The sequence below is a fragment of the Trachemys scripta genome, chromosome 2, assembly GCF_013100865.1.
Source record: "Trachemys scripta elegans isolate TJP31775 chromosome 2, CAS_Tse_1.0, whole genome shotgun sequence".
NCBI classification, from domain to species: domain Eukaryota; kingdom Metazoa; phylum Chordata; order Testudines; family Emydidae; genus Trachemys; species Trachemys scripta.
This window is the reverse complement of record NC_048299.1, coordinates 202830051-202847285: the sequence shown is the minus strand read 5'-3', so window position 1 is coordinate 202847285 and position 17235 is coordinate 202830051. Positions and strand designations below refer to the sequence as shown.

The 17235-nt window shown below is 49.1% G+C and overlaps 1 protein-coding gene across 6 annotated transcripts in view; it reads right to left on the bottom strand.

Annotated features, from left to right (window-relative positions):
• Positions 1-17235, bottom strand: part of GREB1L (GREB1 like retinoic acid receptor coactivator) — a 135053-nt gene that overhangs the window by 57187 nt on the left and 60631 nt on the right. For all 6 annotated transcript variants that reach the window (XM_034762740.1, XM_034762742.1, XM_034762743.1 and 3 more), the window contains 3 exons: positions 16372-16698; positions 15283-15411; positions 14324-14458 (listed from right to left, as the gene is read on the bottom strand). In XM_034762740.1, coding sequence (XP_034618631.1) covers positions 14324-14458; positions 15283-15411; positions 16372-16698 — 591 coding nt within the window. The remainder of the gene's footprint in view (positions 1-14323; positions 14459-15282; positions 15412-16371; positions 16699-17235) is intronic.

The following is a 17235-nucleotide window of genomic DNA, read 5'->3' as shown; positions in this document are numbered from 1 at the left end:
ACAGCCGCCGCCTGGCCCCGCGGGCCGCCCCCCTACTCTCCCTACCGCCCGACTGAGTCGGGCCTGCACTCGGGGCCAGGCCGGACTCTCACTCAACCTGGCCCCGTGCTTCCCCTGCGCCTCCCGGGCCTCCCTCCAGCACTTGTGGAGGAAGGGCGGGTGGTTTTTTTTTTTTTTTCCTCTGCCACTTTTTTTTTTTGCCCTGCCCCCCTCCGCCACACCTTCCCCCCGCACCTCCCTGCGTCCCAATATTTGACTTGGGTTGATCTGGTCACCCTAGTACAAAGTAATGCACATTGGAAAACATAATCCCAACTATACATACAAAATTATGGGGTCTAAATTAGCTGTTACCACTCAAGAAAGACCTTGGAATCATCATGGATAGTTCTCTAAAAAAAATCTGTTCAATGTGTGGTGGCAGTCAAAAAAGCCAACAGACTATTAGCAACGATTAGGAAAGGGATATATCATAAGACAGAAAAATATCCTATCACCATGATATAGAAACTGGGACTAGACAAGAAGGGATGGATCACTTGATAACAGTCCTGTGAAGTGTCTGGTACAGGCTACTGTCGGAAGACAGGACACTGGGCTAGATGAACCACTGGTCTGACTCAGTATGGCCGTTCTTATGTTCTTATATACTCAGGCAAATTACCACTGCCTTCAATAAGAGTTCTGCCTGAGTAAAGGCTAAGTAAAAACTGAGAAAGGATTTGGCCCTAAATGTACAATTTAAAAACCAAAAATAAACTCTGAACAGTTAGAAACTATTAGTTAATTAAATACTGAGATTTAAAAAGGGGTGGGAGAGACGGGGCTCCCTGGACCACCCCAGGTCCCACTGTCCATTGTTTACCCTTCTCTTTTCCTTCAGGGAACTCTCTGAGAGCACCTGCCTGCGGGCAGGGGGTTGGCTGCTTCTCTCTCCTTCCCCTTGCAAAAAAAGAGGATCTGGTTGGCACGAGGACCAGTCTCTCAGGCAGCCCCTAGAAATTCAGCTCTAAGGACTCAATCTTTCAGAGTCTATTGCCTCTTCGCGGGGTTCATCTTCTACCCCTCTTGCTGGGGCATATTGCTTTGTTGTCTGTCAGGATAGCTTTGGGAGCAGTGTCTCTCACAACTGCCTCCTCCTTGGCTGGACTACCTCTGTTACCAGCAGTCTCTGGGTGCGGCGGCCTTCTTCCCGTTCACCGCCTCTTCCTGTGGTAAGTTCTCCCGTTTTAAGATCCTCCCCCTCCAGGCTGAACAAGCCTTGCAGGTGCATCTCATTAGTGTGGAACTGGCCCAGAGGAGCTGGTTAGTCTCCTCCATACACTGAGGGTATGTCCCTTCACATACCCCACCCCTCAAGACAGGAAGACTGTTCAGGGGGGTTGTCTCCATCCCCAAACTCCCATGAAAAGAAATCGGTGTTAGCATGGTCCTTTCCTGCCTGGTGGTGCACTTGGAAACTATCAGGTTGTAGTGCAAGGTATCACTTCATTATATGAGGGTTCATATCCCTCGTGGTCTGGATCCAGCATAGAGGTATGTGATCAATGATCTGGAAAAAGGGGCTACCCAACAGGTAATAGCTGTGGGCATCTACCATCCATTTGATAGCTAATGCCTCCTTTTCAATAATGGAGTATGTCTTTTCCCTAGGGAATAGCTTCCTACTTAGGTATAGAACTGGGTGTTCTTCCCCTTCGAAGTCTTGAGAGAGGATGGTGCAGATGTCAGAAGCATCTGTGCATAGTATGAATTCCCAAGAAAAATCATGGCTGAAGAGCATGTGTGCCTGGCATAGTCATGTTTCCAGTTCCCTGAACACTTCCTCATGCTTCTCATCCCAATGGATCTTCTTAGGGTTGTTCCCTTTTATGAGATTCATAAGGGGGTGTGTGACTGAGGCAAAGATGGGGATAAACCACCAGTAATATCCTGCAAGGCCAAGAAAACATCTGACTGGTTCTGTCTGGGGGACAGGACATGCTTTGAAGGCCTGCATCTTACTGACCACCAGCTTCACCAAGCTACGTCCTATGTGGTACCCCAAATAGGTTACTTTATTCATAGCCACTCTATATTTTGCCAGGTTGGCCATAATTTCTGCCTCCTGTAGGGCTTTTAAACACCGCTCTTAAACGCTGAAAGTGATCTTCACTGGTGGGACTGTAGACGACAATATCATCCATGTAGGCCGCTGCATACTGATGGTGGGAGTTGGGGATCTTATTCATAAGTTGTTGGAAGGTAACAGTAGCTCCATGGAGGCCGAAAGGCATGGTCTTAAATTGGAAATGCCCAAAAGGGGTGGAGAAAGCAGGGAAGGGGATAAGGGGATCTGCCAGTAACCTTTTGGTCAGATCGATAGTGCTCAGGTGCTCAGCTGGTCCCAGCCATTCTAATAACTCGTCCACCCTTGGCATTGGGTAGGTGTTGAATTTTGTGATGGCACTGACCTTCCTGAAGTTGATGCAGAACCGAATCATACCATCTGGTTTGGAACGAGAACTATGGGGCTCCTCCATTCACTTCTGGATTCTATAATCACTCCCATCTCCAGCATCGTTTGTACTTCCTCTCAGATCGTATCCCACATCTTTTGTGGCAATGGTCTAGGGTTCTCTCGGACTACCTGGCCTGGGGTTGTCTCTAGGTGATGTTGAACCAACCACGTTCTCCATGGATGGTTGGAGAACACTGCTGCAAAGTCCCCGATTAGTTGGAGGAGATCTTTCCTTTGTGCAGGTGAAAGCACTTCACCCCCGGTATTGTTGCTGGAGCTTCATCACTGGGCACCTGGGGCCTCAATTCTGGCTCTGCTAGAATAGGAGTTATCAGCAGGGCTTCCTGCGTCCTCCAAGGTTTGAGAAGGTTCACATGGTAGACCTTGATTTCCTTCCTCCTCTCAGATAGCCTGTAGACTGAGATCAGACTATTAATTTGGACTCAGCTGTGGGCAGTAGTAGTAGAACATGGTCACCCAGCTGAAAAGTCCATAGTTATGTCTCCCTATTGTAATTTTGTTCCTGGGTGTGCTAGGCCTTCCTCAAATTCTCCCTGGCAAACCCCCTAAGTTTCCGAGTTGCACCCTTAACTGCAAGATATATTGGGTCGTACTTAAGGCCCCCATATTGTCTTCTTCCCAGCCTTCTTGTAGCAAGTCCAAGATGCACCGCGATTGGCAACCATCGAGCAACTCAAATGGGAGAACACCCCACAGAAACTTGCAGGACCTCCCTTATGGCAAATAGGAGTAGTGGGAGTGGTCGGTCCCACTGCTTGGGGTTGTCATTGACAAAGCACTTCAACATCTCTTTCAGTGTCTTATTAAACCACTCTATTAAACTGTTGGTCTGCGGGTGATACACCAAGGTCGTCAAGGACTTGACCTTTAGAAGGGAGCATAATTCTTGCATCAGTTGTGAAGTGAAATTAGACCCTTGGTCTCTTAATATTTTGCAGGGAAACCCTACCTCTGAGAAGAGCTTCAAGAGCTGTGGAACTATGGCTGTCATTTCTGGGGAGCGGAGAGGAACAGCTTCCAGATACCTGGTTGCATAGTCAACAATCACAAGTATGTACAGATGCCCTGCTGCAGTTTTTTCTAGAGGTCCGACAATGTCCACCCCTATCCTTTCCAAGGGGGTCTCAATCAAGGGCAGAAGGGCTAAGGGTGCTTTAGCGGTCCCCCTGCTGCTGATTAGCTGACACTCTGGGCAGGAGAACAGTATTCTCTCACTTCATGGTGTGCGCCTGGCCAATAGAATTGGGCTAATATGCAAGCCAATGTCTTTTTTCATCCCAGGTGTCCTGCACAAGGGATATCTTGCGCCAGCTGCAACATGGCCTGGCGGTACTGGTGTGGTACTAGCAGCTGGTTCCTCACCAACCCAGTTTGCTGAATCTTCTCGATTCAATACAAGCGCCCCTTCTTGAGTGCAAAGTGTAGGTATCGTTCACCTCTCTGAGGCTCTGTCACTTCTCCATTTATGGGGGCCAGTTGCTCATGTGCACAGTTTAATATAGTGTTGTTCCTGTGTTCTAACAAGAAATTCATGTCCCGCAGGAGAGCTTCCAGGTCCTGATGGCCTGCCTCTTCCTCCCCTGTGGGGGTCTGTGGCTGTGTTGCTAGGGACATCCCTTCCTCAGGGTTGTCAGCTTCTCCAAGACTTACCAATCTCTGGGGAGCTGGTGTCCCCACTTGACCCCTGTTCTTGTTTGCACCTGAGAGCTGGGTATTAATGACCTGTCCCCGCCCCCCCAAAAAAAGCACCAGTCTCAGCCTATGATCACAGGGTAGGCCAACTTTTCTGCAAAGGTTACAGTTATGACTGCAGTATGGGCTCCCACCATCAGCTGTAGCTGCTGGCTGGGGTAGGACTTGACATCGCAATGGATACATTGAGGGTGAATCATGTTCTTAAGAGTAGCGTCACTTCCCACCATGGAGGTCTGGACCACCATGTGGTTGCAGCCAGAGTCCAAGAGTCCTTGAATCAGCTTCCCTTGGACCATCACAGGTACAATCAACTTAGGGGAAGTTTTTTTTCCCAGCCCTAGGTTTCCAGTGTCCAGTCCTGGGCATATTCACATTCCATCAGCATTCACTCCCTCTTTATGTGCCCTCTCTGTCCACAAGACTAGTAGGTTAATGGGCTGGGTTGCCAGCCTCTTTCCTAGGTTTAGGGAAGCCTGCCTGCGGGGTGCCAGCTGGACCTCCATCTGTGAGCCATGCTTCAGTTGTCTGGGGTACCCGGTGGTCCCTCTTAGTAGCCCCCCCTTTAGGACTGACTCCCTGTGGTACACTGCTGTGGACTCTGGCTCATCCCCCTTCCAGGTTCCTTGCCCTACTGATTCTGGGGTGATTCTGCCTTTAGTGACCCTTCGGCTTCTACAAAGTCCTCCATTAACCTGACTGCTTTTGATAGGGTGATGTTGTAGTACCTGTGTGACATTGTGCAGTCTATATGGTTTTATAAAAACATGATAATAAGTGAATATAATGTAACTGGGATAGTTTTAGAAAAATATGGTAATAAGTGAATATAATGTAACTGGGATATGCTTCATGCAAAAGGTCTCTTGTAAGGTATCATTACAAAGCTTATAATCTACTGAGTATGATCATCCGATTTGTATAAATGTACCACTCTTGTATCTAAAACTAGAAATATAAAATATAACTCTGAGGGCCTATTGTAATTATGTAAAGTGTGGGCCATTAATGATGGTTTGGAATCTTGATGACTCCCATTAACCAGAACCATTGTCTGCAGATGGCTGTGTTTACCTGTGAGTCTTCCTGTATATGTGTGTGCTGGCAAGTGAGTAATGAAGCCTTGCAGTGACATGTGATCATGTCACCTGAACTGGAATCCATCTTTAACCTGGTGCTTTTCCAGTGAGAGGGGGTGGAAACCCAGAGGGACAAAGGGTTCCCGCCTTATGCAAAAGATATATAAAGGGGTGGAAGAGAACAAAGGAGAGAGAAGAGCCATCATGAAGAATCCCCTAGCTATCACCTGAGCTGCAACAAGAGCTGTACCAGGGAAAGAATTGTGCCCAGGCCTGGAAGGTGTCCAGTCTGAGAAAAAACTTACTGAAGCATCTCTGAGGGTAAGATTATCTGTATTCAGTTTGATTAGGCATAGATTTGCGCATTTTATTTTATTTTGCTTGGTGACTTACTTTGTTCTGTCTGTTACTACTTGGAACCACTTAAATCCTACTGTCTATATTTAATAAAATCACTTTTTATTTAGTAATTTATTCAGAGTATGTATTAACACCTGGGGGAGCAAACAACTGTGCATATCTCTCTATCAGTGTTATAGAGGATGAACAATTTATGAGTTTGCCCTGCATAAGCTTTATGCAGGGTAAAACGGATTTATCTGGGTTTAGACCCCATTGGGAGTTGGGCATCTGAGTGCTAAAGACAAGCACACTTCTGTGAGCTGTTTTCAGGTAAACTTGCAGCTTTGGGGCAAGTGATTCAGACCCTGGGTCTGTGTCGGAGCCAGACGGGAGTGCCTGGCTCAGCAAGACAGGGTGCTGGAGTCCTGAGCTGGCAGGGAAAACAGGAACAGAGGTAGTCTTTGCACATCAGGTGGCAGCTCCCAAGGGGGTTTCTGTGATCCAACCCGTCACAACCTGCTTCCTGTCTCCCATGGGCAATAATCTTTATAAACTCCTCCGTTACAATGGCCTCAGCTGCTTAGGTCCCTGAGTGTTCCTCTGGGTGGAGCCACTTCCAGCAGTGTTCTTTCAGCCGTTGTGCTACCATTCGGGATCATGCCCCCTTGGGGTATCTCTTGGCCATAAATCACTGGCGGTGGGTCTCTTCTGAAATATCCACATAGTCCAAGATGGTGGACTTCACTTGCTTGTAATCTTTCACCCGCTCCAAATCCAGATTACAGGAGGTGGACTGTGCTGGACCCATCAAGTAAGGGGCCAGGATTGGAGCCGATTGTTCCAGAGGCCACTGGGCTGCCAGTGCCACCCTCTCAAACATGAGTAAAAAGGTTTCGAGGTCATCCTCTAGTCCCATCTTGGTGAGCTTTACTGGTGCAGGTGGAGGGACCCCTTCAGTGGAAGCGTGAAGTTCCCGTCTCCCCTTGTGGGCATAGGGTTGGTACTATCTGCTGTAACATTTCCTTTGGGAACTCTTGCTGCTGGGTCATGAGTTTCCTCAGCAGATATTGTTTTGGGTGGCTTTAACCCACTGCTGGGCGGTGCACAGCTGCAGCAACTGCTGTTGTTGAATGCCTTGCTGCTGCTGCTGCCTCTCCGCTACCCATTTATACTATGCTCCAGTTCCAATGTGTGTGAAGCAGCTGAACTCAAACACCTCAAAGGCTCCCCCCCTTTTTTGACCCCTTGTATCAGGAATAGTTTACCCATGTTCTCCCCCATTTGTGGAGATGGTGGGGCTCCCTGACTCCACCCAGGTCTCACTGTCCTTTGTTTACCCTCTCTTTTCCCCCAGTTGGCAGCCTTGGGGGAGCTCTCAGAGGGCAACTGCCCATGGGCAGGGGGTTGGCTCCTCCTCTTCCCTTCCCCTTGCAAGAGAAGAGGATCTGGTTGGCACGAGGACTAGTCTCTCAGGCAGCCTCTAGAGATACAGGGGTAAGGGCTCAGTCTGTCAGAGTTCATTGCCCCTTCGTGAGGTTTACCTTCTACCCCTCTTCCTGGGGCATATTGCTTTATTGTTAGTGCATCTCATGCTGTCTTCGCAGGCATCTCGTGGCTGTCTTCTCCTCAGCTAGACTATCTCTGTTACCAGCAGTCTCTGGGTGGAGGAGCCTTCTTCCTGTTCACTGCCCCTTCCTGTGGTAAGTTCCCCCCTTTTAAGTTCCTTCCCCTCCAGGCTGAAGGACCCTTGCAGGTGCATCTTATTAGCTTGGAATAGGCCCAAAGGAGCTCTCTAGCTTCCTCCATACCAGTGTAAAGGTGTATCTCTTCACAAAAGACAAATTACTGCACACGAACTGTAACCACAAATAAGAATTGAACCAAAACTTTGCTCATTCTTCAAATAAAATCCGAGTTGAACTTTTAAGGTATTGTCTTTACTAGGAAAGAAAGGTGTGCATGGCAGCCTACTTTTTAACTTGAACTGCTGTCCTGTGCTCAGGCTACAAACTGCTTTGTCTTTGCTACGATTTTACCTTGTTAGCTTGCTTGAGTTAAGAACACACCTTTTTTTCCCAGTGAAGGTAAGTCCTCATCAAGGTTTCAAATTTATCCATCACTTGCCTTGTTACTGGCCCCAAAGGAATCTCAGAACTCATAGAAAATCAGTTTTACTTATTTTGCCAATACTATTATAAAAATGAAAGTAAATCATAAAATGTTATGTTGAATGGTAATGTTCTGAAAAGGTAAGAGGTAATTAAATTCAACATTAAGGCAGCGAGTCCATCCCCAGCTCATCCATTTTGACTATATATTACATATGTGACAAGATGGTCGATATAGTATGGTGGGTCCTGCGCTTTTCTTGGTGGGGGGTGGCTAAAATACCATCCCTTACCCCTGCTCTTGGGGCACCGAGGGCCCCACTAGTGGCCCAGGAAGTGGTAAAGGAAGGAAGCGGGGGAGGGGTCTGGGTTTGCTCCTCACTCTGAGTCCCAGCCCCTCTCAATCCTTGCAGGTTCTTACCCTCTTTCCCCTTGGGTGGGGTACCTTCAGCCCTTAAACACTGGGAGAGGGAATGTCGCTCCCCTGCTGGAGCAGGGTCTCCCTTACTCCGGTTTTCTGTTCCTCCAAGTCTCACAGCACACCTCCAAGCTCCAGTCCTCTCTCCTTCCTCCTTCCCCCTGACTGCCTGAAGCAGGGGGTTTTATTAGGTTTCTAATAGGGCCTTAATTGATTACAGGTGCTCCAATTAACCTGTAGCGACCCTCCCTAGTCTACAGGGAATCACGCCTTAATTAATCTAGGGTTTATATACTTCCCTTCTACCACTTCCCACTGCTCTCTGGCCCTCCTGTATCACATATCCCCCTCCCCTGCTCAACGCCATGGGGTTGGGCTACTTGGGACGAAAGACAGTGTTGTCATGATAGGCCGTCCATGTTGCTGTGTTGGCTGCCGGCTCTATGCTGGATCCGGAAGTGAAAAGTTGTAGGGACAGGAACCATCTAGTCACTTGTGCATTCCTCTCCTTATTTGTGTGCATCCATTGGAGTGGGGCATGGTCCGTCACAAGGGTGAACTGCTGCCCAAGTAGATAGTACCGTAGAATCTCCATGGCCCATTTAATTGCCAGGCATTCCTTTTCTACTACGGCGTACCGTTGCTCCCTGGGCAGGAGCTTTCGGCTGAGGTAAAGGATTGGGTGCTCTTCATCTCCCACCATCTGTGAAAGGACGGCCCCAAGTCCTACCTCCGAGGCATCTGTTTGTAGGATAAATTCCTTTGTGAAATTTGGGGCTATGAGCACTGGATGGCTGCAAAGGGCTGTCCTTAGGTCTGTGAAAGCTTCCTCTGCTTCCTCGGTCCACTTAACTATCCTCGGTCCACTTAACTATCTCCGGGCCCCGAGCTCTTATCAGGTTCGTCAGAGGCGCTGCCTTTGTGGCAAAGTGAGGGATGTACCCTACTATCCCTAAGAATGCTCTGACTTGTTTTTTGCGGATTGGGCGGGGCCATTTCTGTATTGCCTCCACTTTGTTTCACTGGGGCTTCACCAGGCCCCTTCCGACTACATACCCGAGATATCTGGCCTCGGCTAGCCCTATTGCACATTTGGATGCGTTAGCGGCGAGGCCAACCTAAGAGTATCTAGTACCGCTTCCACTTTCCCCAGGTGTGTCTCCGAGTCAGGACTATGGATTACCACGTCACCTAAATAGGCAGAAGCATACTTGGCATGGGGTCGAAGTAATCTGTCCATCAATCGTTGGAAAGTTGTGGGGGCCCCATGGGGCCCAAAAGGGTGGACGGTATATTGGAAGAGGCCGTCAGGTGTAGAGAAAGCGTTTTTTTCCTTGGTGTCCTCAGCCAGAGGGATCTGCCAGTAGCCTTTTGTCAAGTCCAAGGTGGTTAAGTATCGGGCCTTGCCTAACTGATCCACCAGCTCATCAACATGTGGTATCGGGTAGGCATCGAATTGGGATACCTCATTTAACTTCCAAAAGTCATTACAAAACCTCAGGGTGCCATCAGGCTTGGGAACCAAGACAATAGGGCTGGACCACTGGCTGTGGGATTCCTCAATCACCCCAAGGTCCAGCATCTTCCTTACTTCTGCCCTAATTTCTTCTCTTTTTGCCTCCGGTATGCAATAGGGTTTTATGGTCACCCTTGCTCTGGGACAGGTGACAATGTGGTGTTGGATCAGCGTCGTACGGCCTGGTTGTGTGGAGAACACATCTTGGTTCCGCTGGATCATTTCGATGACCACTGTTCGTTGTTCTGGGGCTAAATTCAGGGGATACCCTTACCAGCCCTTGTGGGCCATCTGCCTGGTGTGTGGCCAGCAGGATGGCCAGGCACGTCTCCCGATCGTGCCAGGGTTTCAGTAAGTTAATATGATAGATCTGCTCTTGCCTTCGGTGGTCTGGCTGCTTTACCTTATAATTCACCTCCCCAACAGCTTCCACGATCTCATAGGGTCCATGCCAACTGGCCAGGAGCTTACTTTCTGATGTTGGTACCAGCACCAGCACGCGTTCTCCTGGTTGAAATTTCCGTGTTTTTGCCCGACGACTGTAGTAGGTTCGTTGGGCCTCTTGTGCTTTCTCCAAATGCTCTCGTACTATGGGGGTCACTTGGGCTCTTCGTTCTCTCATCTGGGCTACGTGTGCAATGACATTCTTCCCTGGGTTGGGTTGTTCCTCCCATTCCTCCTTCGCGATGTCTAATATGCCACGTGGGTGGCGTCCATACAGTAGCTCGAAGGGGGAGAAACCAGTAGAGGCTTGGGGAACTTCTCGTATTGCAAACATCAGATATGGTAGGAGGGTATCCCAATCTTTTCCGTCTTGGGACACCACTTTTTGGATCATACTCTTGAGAGTGCGGTTAAATCACTCAACCAGACCATCTGTTTGGGGATGATAGACCGAGGTTCGCAAGGCTTGGATGCGGAGCAGGGTACATAAGTCTTTCATTACTCTCGACATGAAGGGAGTCCCTTGATCTGTCAGGATCTCCTTAGGGATGCCTACCCTAGCAAAAACCTGCACCAGTTCTTTTGCGATTGCCTTGGACATGGGGCTCCTTAGAGGAATGGCTTTGGGGTACCGTGTAGCGTAGTCCAGGATGCCAAGTACGCTTCGGTGGCCCCGGGCTGTTCTTTCTAGTGTCCCACTAGATCCATTGCTATTTTTTCAAAAGGAACTTCAATTATGGGCAAGGGTACCAACGGTGCCCTTAAGTGAGGTCGGGGACTATGCAGCTGGCACTCTGGGCAGGAGGTGCAATAGTGTTGGACTTCTGCCCATACCCCCTGCCAGGAGAACCTTCTTAGGATTCTATCCAGGGTCTTGTCTGCTCCTAAATGTCCCCCAAACAGATGACTGAGTTAATTCTAATACAGCCCTTGTGTGCTTCCGTGGCACCAAGAGCTGTTCTACTACTTCCCCCCGTATTGGCACTACCCGGTACAACAGATCCTGCTTGATTATATAGTATGGCCCTGTGCCTTTGGTTTTCCCTTCTACTGGCACGCCATTTACCTCTACTACCTCCTCCCTCACATTTGCATATAGTGGGTCATCGGCTTGCTCCTGGCCAAAACATTCGTGTGCGGGACCAATCTGGCCTGATTCTATTGACTAGGGTTCCCCTCCTTCTTTTGGGGTGCTTCTGCTCATGCTGGGGACCGTCTCTGGGTCTCCACGAGCCTTCCTCCCAGCCAGGGCAGCTTTCTGATTTGCTGCCAAGATCCTGGTTCCTAATCTTTTGTCTGCTCTCCTTTCCCGCCTGGATTTCCGGGACTTCTCAGGGGGTGAAAATAACTCTGGGGGAAACCCAGCAAAAATTGTGGTAGGATCATCCATGGGCACCTCACATTCTGCTCGGGGTTTACTTCCCTTCCCTAACTCAATGGGGGGGAGTAGGCTCTCAAACCCAGGAAAGTCCCTGCCAATTAAGACTGCGTAGGGGCATGGGGACCACTCCTGAAGTCATCTTGGTAGTACTTCCCTGGATCTCAATCTGTATTGGAATTGTGGGGTAGAAATTTACTGTGCCATGGACACATGTCACTCCAGTGCTCTTGACCCGGCTCAGTTGGTCTTGCCCCACTAATTTCCCTGAGACCAAAGTGACAGCACTCCCAGAGTCCACCAAAGCTATGGTCTGGATGTCATTCATCTTTACTGGCCTGGTGTACTCATGTTGGGCCATCGCAACCCCCACCAGGCTGATTAGGCCACATTGGTCCCTGGGATCCCCCAGATTACATTGCATGGGCTCCTCCCTGTTGGGGCACTGGGCTGCTATATGCCCCAACTCCCCACACTCATAACAGCGATATCTCATTCCAGAGGTTACCCTCTGTCTTGGGCCCTCTGACTCGCTTCCCCAACCCTCTCCCCCCGGACCCCCAGGTCCTTTGGGGCCTCAGGCTACTCCTTGGTGCCTGTTCTTCCAGCTATGGCTTTCCTGGAGTTCTCGATGATCCAGGGCCTCGGGGTTGGGACTGGTTTCCTAAAACACCGTGTTTCACCTCCCGGGGTTTCGAACAGTTCACGGGCTGCCAGTTGTCTCTCTACAAGGGTGACTAGTTCGTCATAGGTGGAGGGGTCATTCTGGCCTACCCAGGTTCGGAGACCCGAGGGTAGTCCCCTCGTATAGTAGTCCAGTACCAGGAGCTCCATCATTTTCTCTGAACTGAGAGCCTCCAGGCGTAGCCACTTTCGGGCTAGGTGGATTAGGTCAAATAGTTGTGATCACGAAGTCTTGTCTTCACAGTACTGCCATTCATGGAACCGCTGGGCTCTAAATGCCGTTGTTACCCCTGCCCTGGCTAGGATCTCCGCCTTCAGTCGGGGGTAATCTGCTGCCTCCTCTGTGGTCATATCATAGTAGGCCTTCTGGGCCTCCCCGCACAAAAATGGGGCAAGGATCCCTGACCACTGGTCTCGGGGCCAGGCCTCCCTCAGAGCTGTCCTCTCAAAAGCCAGGAGGTACGCCTCCACATCATCCTCCCGGGTCATTTTCTGCAGACAGTAGCTGGCCCGTATGGTCTGTGTCCCATCATACCCGCGGCTCAGCTCCGTAAGGACCTTCACTTAGTTCACTAGTTCCTGCAGCATGGCCCGATCTTGGGTGGCCTGGGTCATCAGCAGGTGATTGGTCTCTTGCTGCAGCCACATGGCCTCCTGTTGGGCAGCTGCCTGGACCCGGGTAGCCTCCTGCTGGGCGGCAGTGGCTTGCACCAGTGCTTTGACCAGATCCTCCATCTTGAGGCAGGGTGGTTGTGACCCACTCTGGATTATGTTCACGGCGCAGAGATCCCACCCTTGACACCACGTGTGACAAGATGGTCAATATAGTATGGTGGGTCCTGTGCCTTTCTTGGTGGGGGGGGCTAAAATACCATCCCTTACCCCCGCTCTTGGGGCACCGAGGGCCCCACTAGTGGCCCAGGAAGGTGGTAAAGGAGGGAAGCGGGGGAGGGGTCTGGGTTTGCTCCTCACTCTGAGTCCCAGTCCCTCTCAACCCTTGCAGGTTCTTCCCCCTCTTCCCCCTTGGGTGGGGTACCTTCAGTCCTTAAATGCTGGGGGAGGGAATGTCCCTCCCCTGCTGGGGCAGGGTCTCCCTTACTCCGGTTTTCTGTTCCTCCAAGTCTCACAACACACCTCCAAGCTCCAGTCCTCTCTCCTTCCTCCTTCCCCCTGACTGCCTGAAGCAGGGGGGTTTATTAGGTTTCTAACAGGGCCTTAATTGATTACAGGTGCTCCAATTAACCTGTAGCGACCCTCCCTAGTCTACAGGGAACCACGCCTTAATTAACCTAGGGTTTATATACTTCCCTTCTACCACTTCCCACTGTTTCCTGGCCCTCCTGTATCACACATATCACACTGAACAACATAATTAAATAAGTGGTATTTGCACTTCTAGAGCACTTTTGATACATGAAACTTAAAGCACCTTCCAAACATTGATTAAACCTCATAGCACCTCTGTGTGGTAGGTATAATCAGCATTTTACACATATGGAAACTAAGGTGTATCATGGCTAAGTTGGCTAAAACACTTGCACAAGGTCACATAAGCAGTTTGGACACAATCAGAAACAGAACACAAATCTCTTGTACTTTAAGCTCAGACCATATTTCCTCTCCAGGCATAACAGCAGGGCGGCTCCAGGCACCAGCTTAACAAGCAGGTGCTTGGGGCGGCCAAGGGAGAGGGGCGGCACCTGCGGCAATTCGGGGGCGGCAGGTCCCTCACTCCCTCTAGGAGCGAAGGACCTGCCGCTGAACCTCTGCCGTCGATCGCGACTTTTTTTTTTTTTTTTTTTTTGGCTTGGGGCGGCAGAAATGCTGGAGCCGGCCCTGCATAACAGGGTGCGATCAGTCCAGAGAGTCAGCCATAAATAGGAATTTCTGTATGCTCCAATTAGTTTGTAGAACAAACTTAGAGCAAAGATATTTTAGCTTAAGAACTGTCAAAGGTAGAAAGAGGAAACTTTACTATAGCACAAAAAGCTATTACGAAAGACTCTTGGCCAAGATTATTGCTGTGGTTATCCTTTTTGCGTTCAGCCAGTGATACTAACAATTTTGGCCTGGCTGAACAGTGTCCTCAGACTACTTTGTGGCACATGCGTTTTATGAAATCCAACAAAGAAAAACATTACCCGAGTCTTGTGTTGAAACCATGGCAGCTGCCTCTTGAGATGACACACATTCATTAACATCTCCACTGAAAGGGATTACAACATTGTCCCCTCGTTGCTGCTTCATTTTCTCTAGCAACTTGTCCAAATCATCCCCTATTTAAGAATTTAAAAAAATAAAATATGTCTGGAAGGAATTAAAGATCAGTGATGAAAATCTTTATAACACATGTTCCAATATGTCATTGGCTTTCCTCAGCTTTTCTAGTGACTGGGCACTTGTAAAAAGTTCAACTCCAAAAGAAAACCACAGTTGGATGTTTCATAGTTGCTCCTTTACAGCTTGCAGTAACATTTGATGATCACAAAGGAATAGATACCCTGCAAATACGTTGACTGTTTGGCACACAGAAGCAGGACCGGCTCCAGGGTTTTTGCCGCCCCAAGCAGCGGAAAAAAAAAAAAGCTGCAATCGCAATTGCGATCGGCGGCACTCTGGCGGCAGCTCCACAGCGCCGCTTTCTTCTTCGGCGGTAATTCGGTGGCAGGTGCTTCCCTCCGAGAGGGACCTGCCTCCGAATTGCCGCCGAACAGCCCGATGTGCCGCCCATTCCCCTTGGCCACCCCAAGCACCTGCTTGCTGGGCTGGTGCCTGGAGCCAGCCCTGCACAGAAGCCCCATGCAACTATGGATGCCCTACAATCAGATTCAGCTTATGAAGTGGTTAAAATAGATTGAAACAGGATGGGGAGCTCTCACGGCCCAGCCAAGGAGGAGAGAAAGAGCACTCCTCCATGCTCACTACACCAAGGCAGTGAAAGGAAGGGAGCTCTTCCTCGGCTTTTAATAGAGGATGGGGAGCTGCATTTCGCTCCCTGCCCCTTACATTAACCCCTGAACAGAAGAAGATGCACAAAAGAATCAGGAGATTCATCCGTTAGATTCATCCATAGAAACTTCAGATCCTTAAACTCACTCACCTAAAGACGTGTTTTTGAAATGTGATGCCAAGAAACTAACTTTTCCTGTGATGAGCTCATAACTGATCTCTTTTAAAAACTCACTGGTTGTCAGCATGCTTTCTGCCAATGCTCTAGACTGATACTGACCTAGAAAACAGAAAGGACAGATCGAGGTTAAATACAGTGCATTCTCATTATAAACTCCCCAGTACGTAATGGCCGTATGGAAGTGACATGCTCTACTAATCTTCAGCCTCGGGTCTCTACTGCCTTTTGCAGAAGAGATCGGGGGTATCAACAAGAAACACAGTCAAGTCTATTCTGATAGGACACTGGAGAATATATTCTGTCATTTTAGCACATTCTTTGCAAGCTACTATTCACGGTCATGTTGGTCCATGAGCTATTCTGTAGCAAAAGGAGATATATAGTATAAATACTTGCTCCTCAGAAGGGATGGAAAATTCTGGTAAAATGTGAAGAGGAAGTTGTCCACCAGAGTGAAAAAAAATGGGACAAGGCTAATTTGTTTACATAGGAAAGGGAGGAGTGTAGTCAAAAATTCATCTTTTTTCAGGCATACACATCCACATCCGCCCACAACTTTATTATAAAGGCCTGTTGTGGAAAAATCAGCCTGGCAGAAACAGTGCCCTATATTTTATATTGTTATACAAAATAATTGTAGTCTAGTCATTTGGATCAGGTGGTCAACATTGCAATGTAAAAACAGTATAGCTGCCATGTAAACTAGGGAAAGATATGCACACTATTTTGCATAAGGGACACCTTGGGGCCATTCCCCAAGGCAACGATACAGAAGAGCAAGTTTTCAGGTATCCCAAGTACAGGGTCTCTGTAAGGCTAGTGAATCTGCTTCAGGGAGGAGCTGCTGGAAAGCATGCAGCTATTCTTCCCTCACCAGCCAATGTCCCTGCAGACACTACTACGCAAAGTCCTAGTGGAGTAAAAGGAGAAAGAGAAATATTATTGCACAGGTGTGAAAGGGGAACAAAAACTATTAAGGAGAGGTTAAAGATGAACTACTTGAACAAAATGCATAATGCAACTGCACATGTAACCACATCATATTGTAAAGTTACTCACCTAAGACTACTACACAGAACTCATTTCCTCTATTCTTTGATGCACAGATTGCAACAACATAATCTGGTAGCCTTTGCTGATGTTTCATTTCGTTGAGAGATCTCAGCGTTTCTGAAATGCCTTCAGCCAGAGAATTCTGGGTAACAACCACATGCACCAGGTCCCGAGATACACTGGTGATTAACCTAGCAAGCCAAGGGAGTTGACCTGGTGACACTGAGATACACTGACCACTCATTTGCAAGGATCGCTCTCTCAGTGTGAACTCCTGCATAGCTTTCAGCATGATCTGTTCAAATTCCTCCCTGAGAGGTATCTGGTCAGGACCTAAATTAAAAAATAACATCATCTGTCATCAAAAAGTTGCCACACCAAGATCAATCATTTGCTCATCTAGTTAGGTATCAGAGGGGTAGCTGTGTTAGTCTGAATCTGTAAAAAGCAACAGAGGGTCCTGTGGCATTGGAGCATAAGCTTTCGTGGGTGAATGCCCACTTCATCAGACCCACAAAAGCTTATGCTCCAATACTTCTGTTAGTTAGGGTTACCATATTTCAGCAAGCAAAAAAGAGGACGGGAGGAGCCCCGCCCTAGTCCCGCCCCCGTCCTGCCCTAGCCCTGCCCCATCCTGCCCTAGCCCCGCCTCTGCCCCTCCCACTTCCCCCCTCAGAACCCCCAACCCTCCCCCCGCTCCTTGTCCCCTGACTGCCCCCTCCTGAGACCCTCCCCCCATCCTAACTGGCCCCCTAGGACCCTACCTGTACCCTGACAGCCCCAACCCTTATCCACACCCCCACCCCCAGACAGATCCCTGGGACTCCCACGTCCCATCCAACCACTCTCCACCCTGACAGCTCCCCCCCC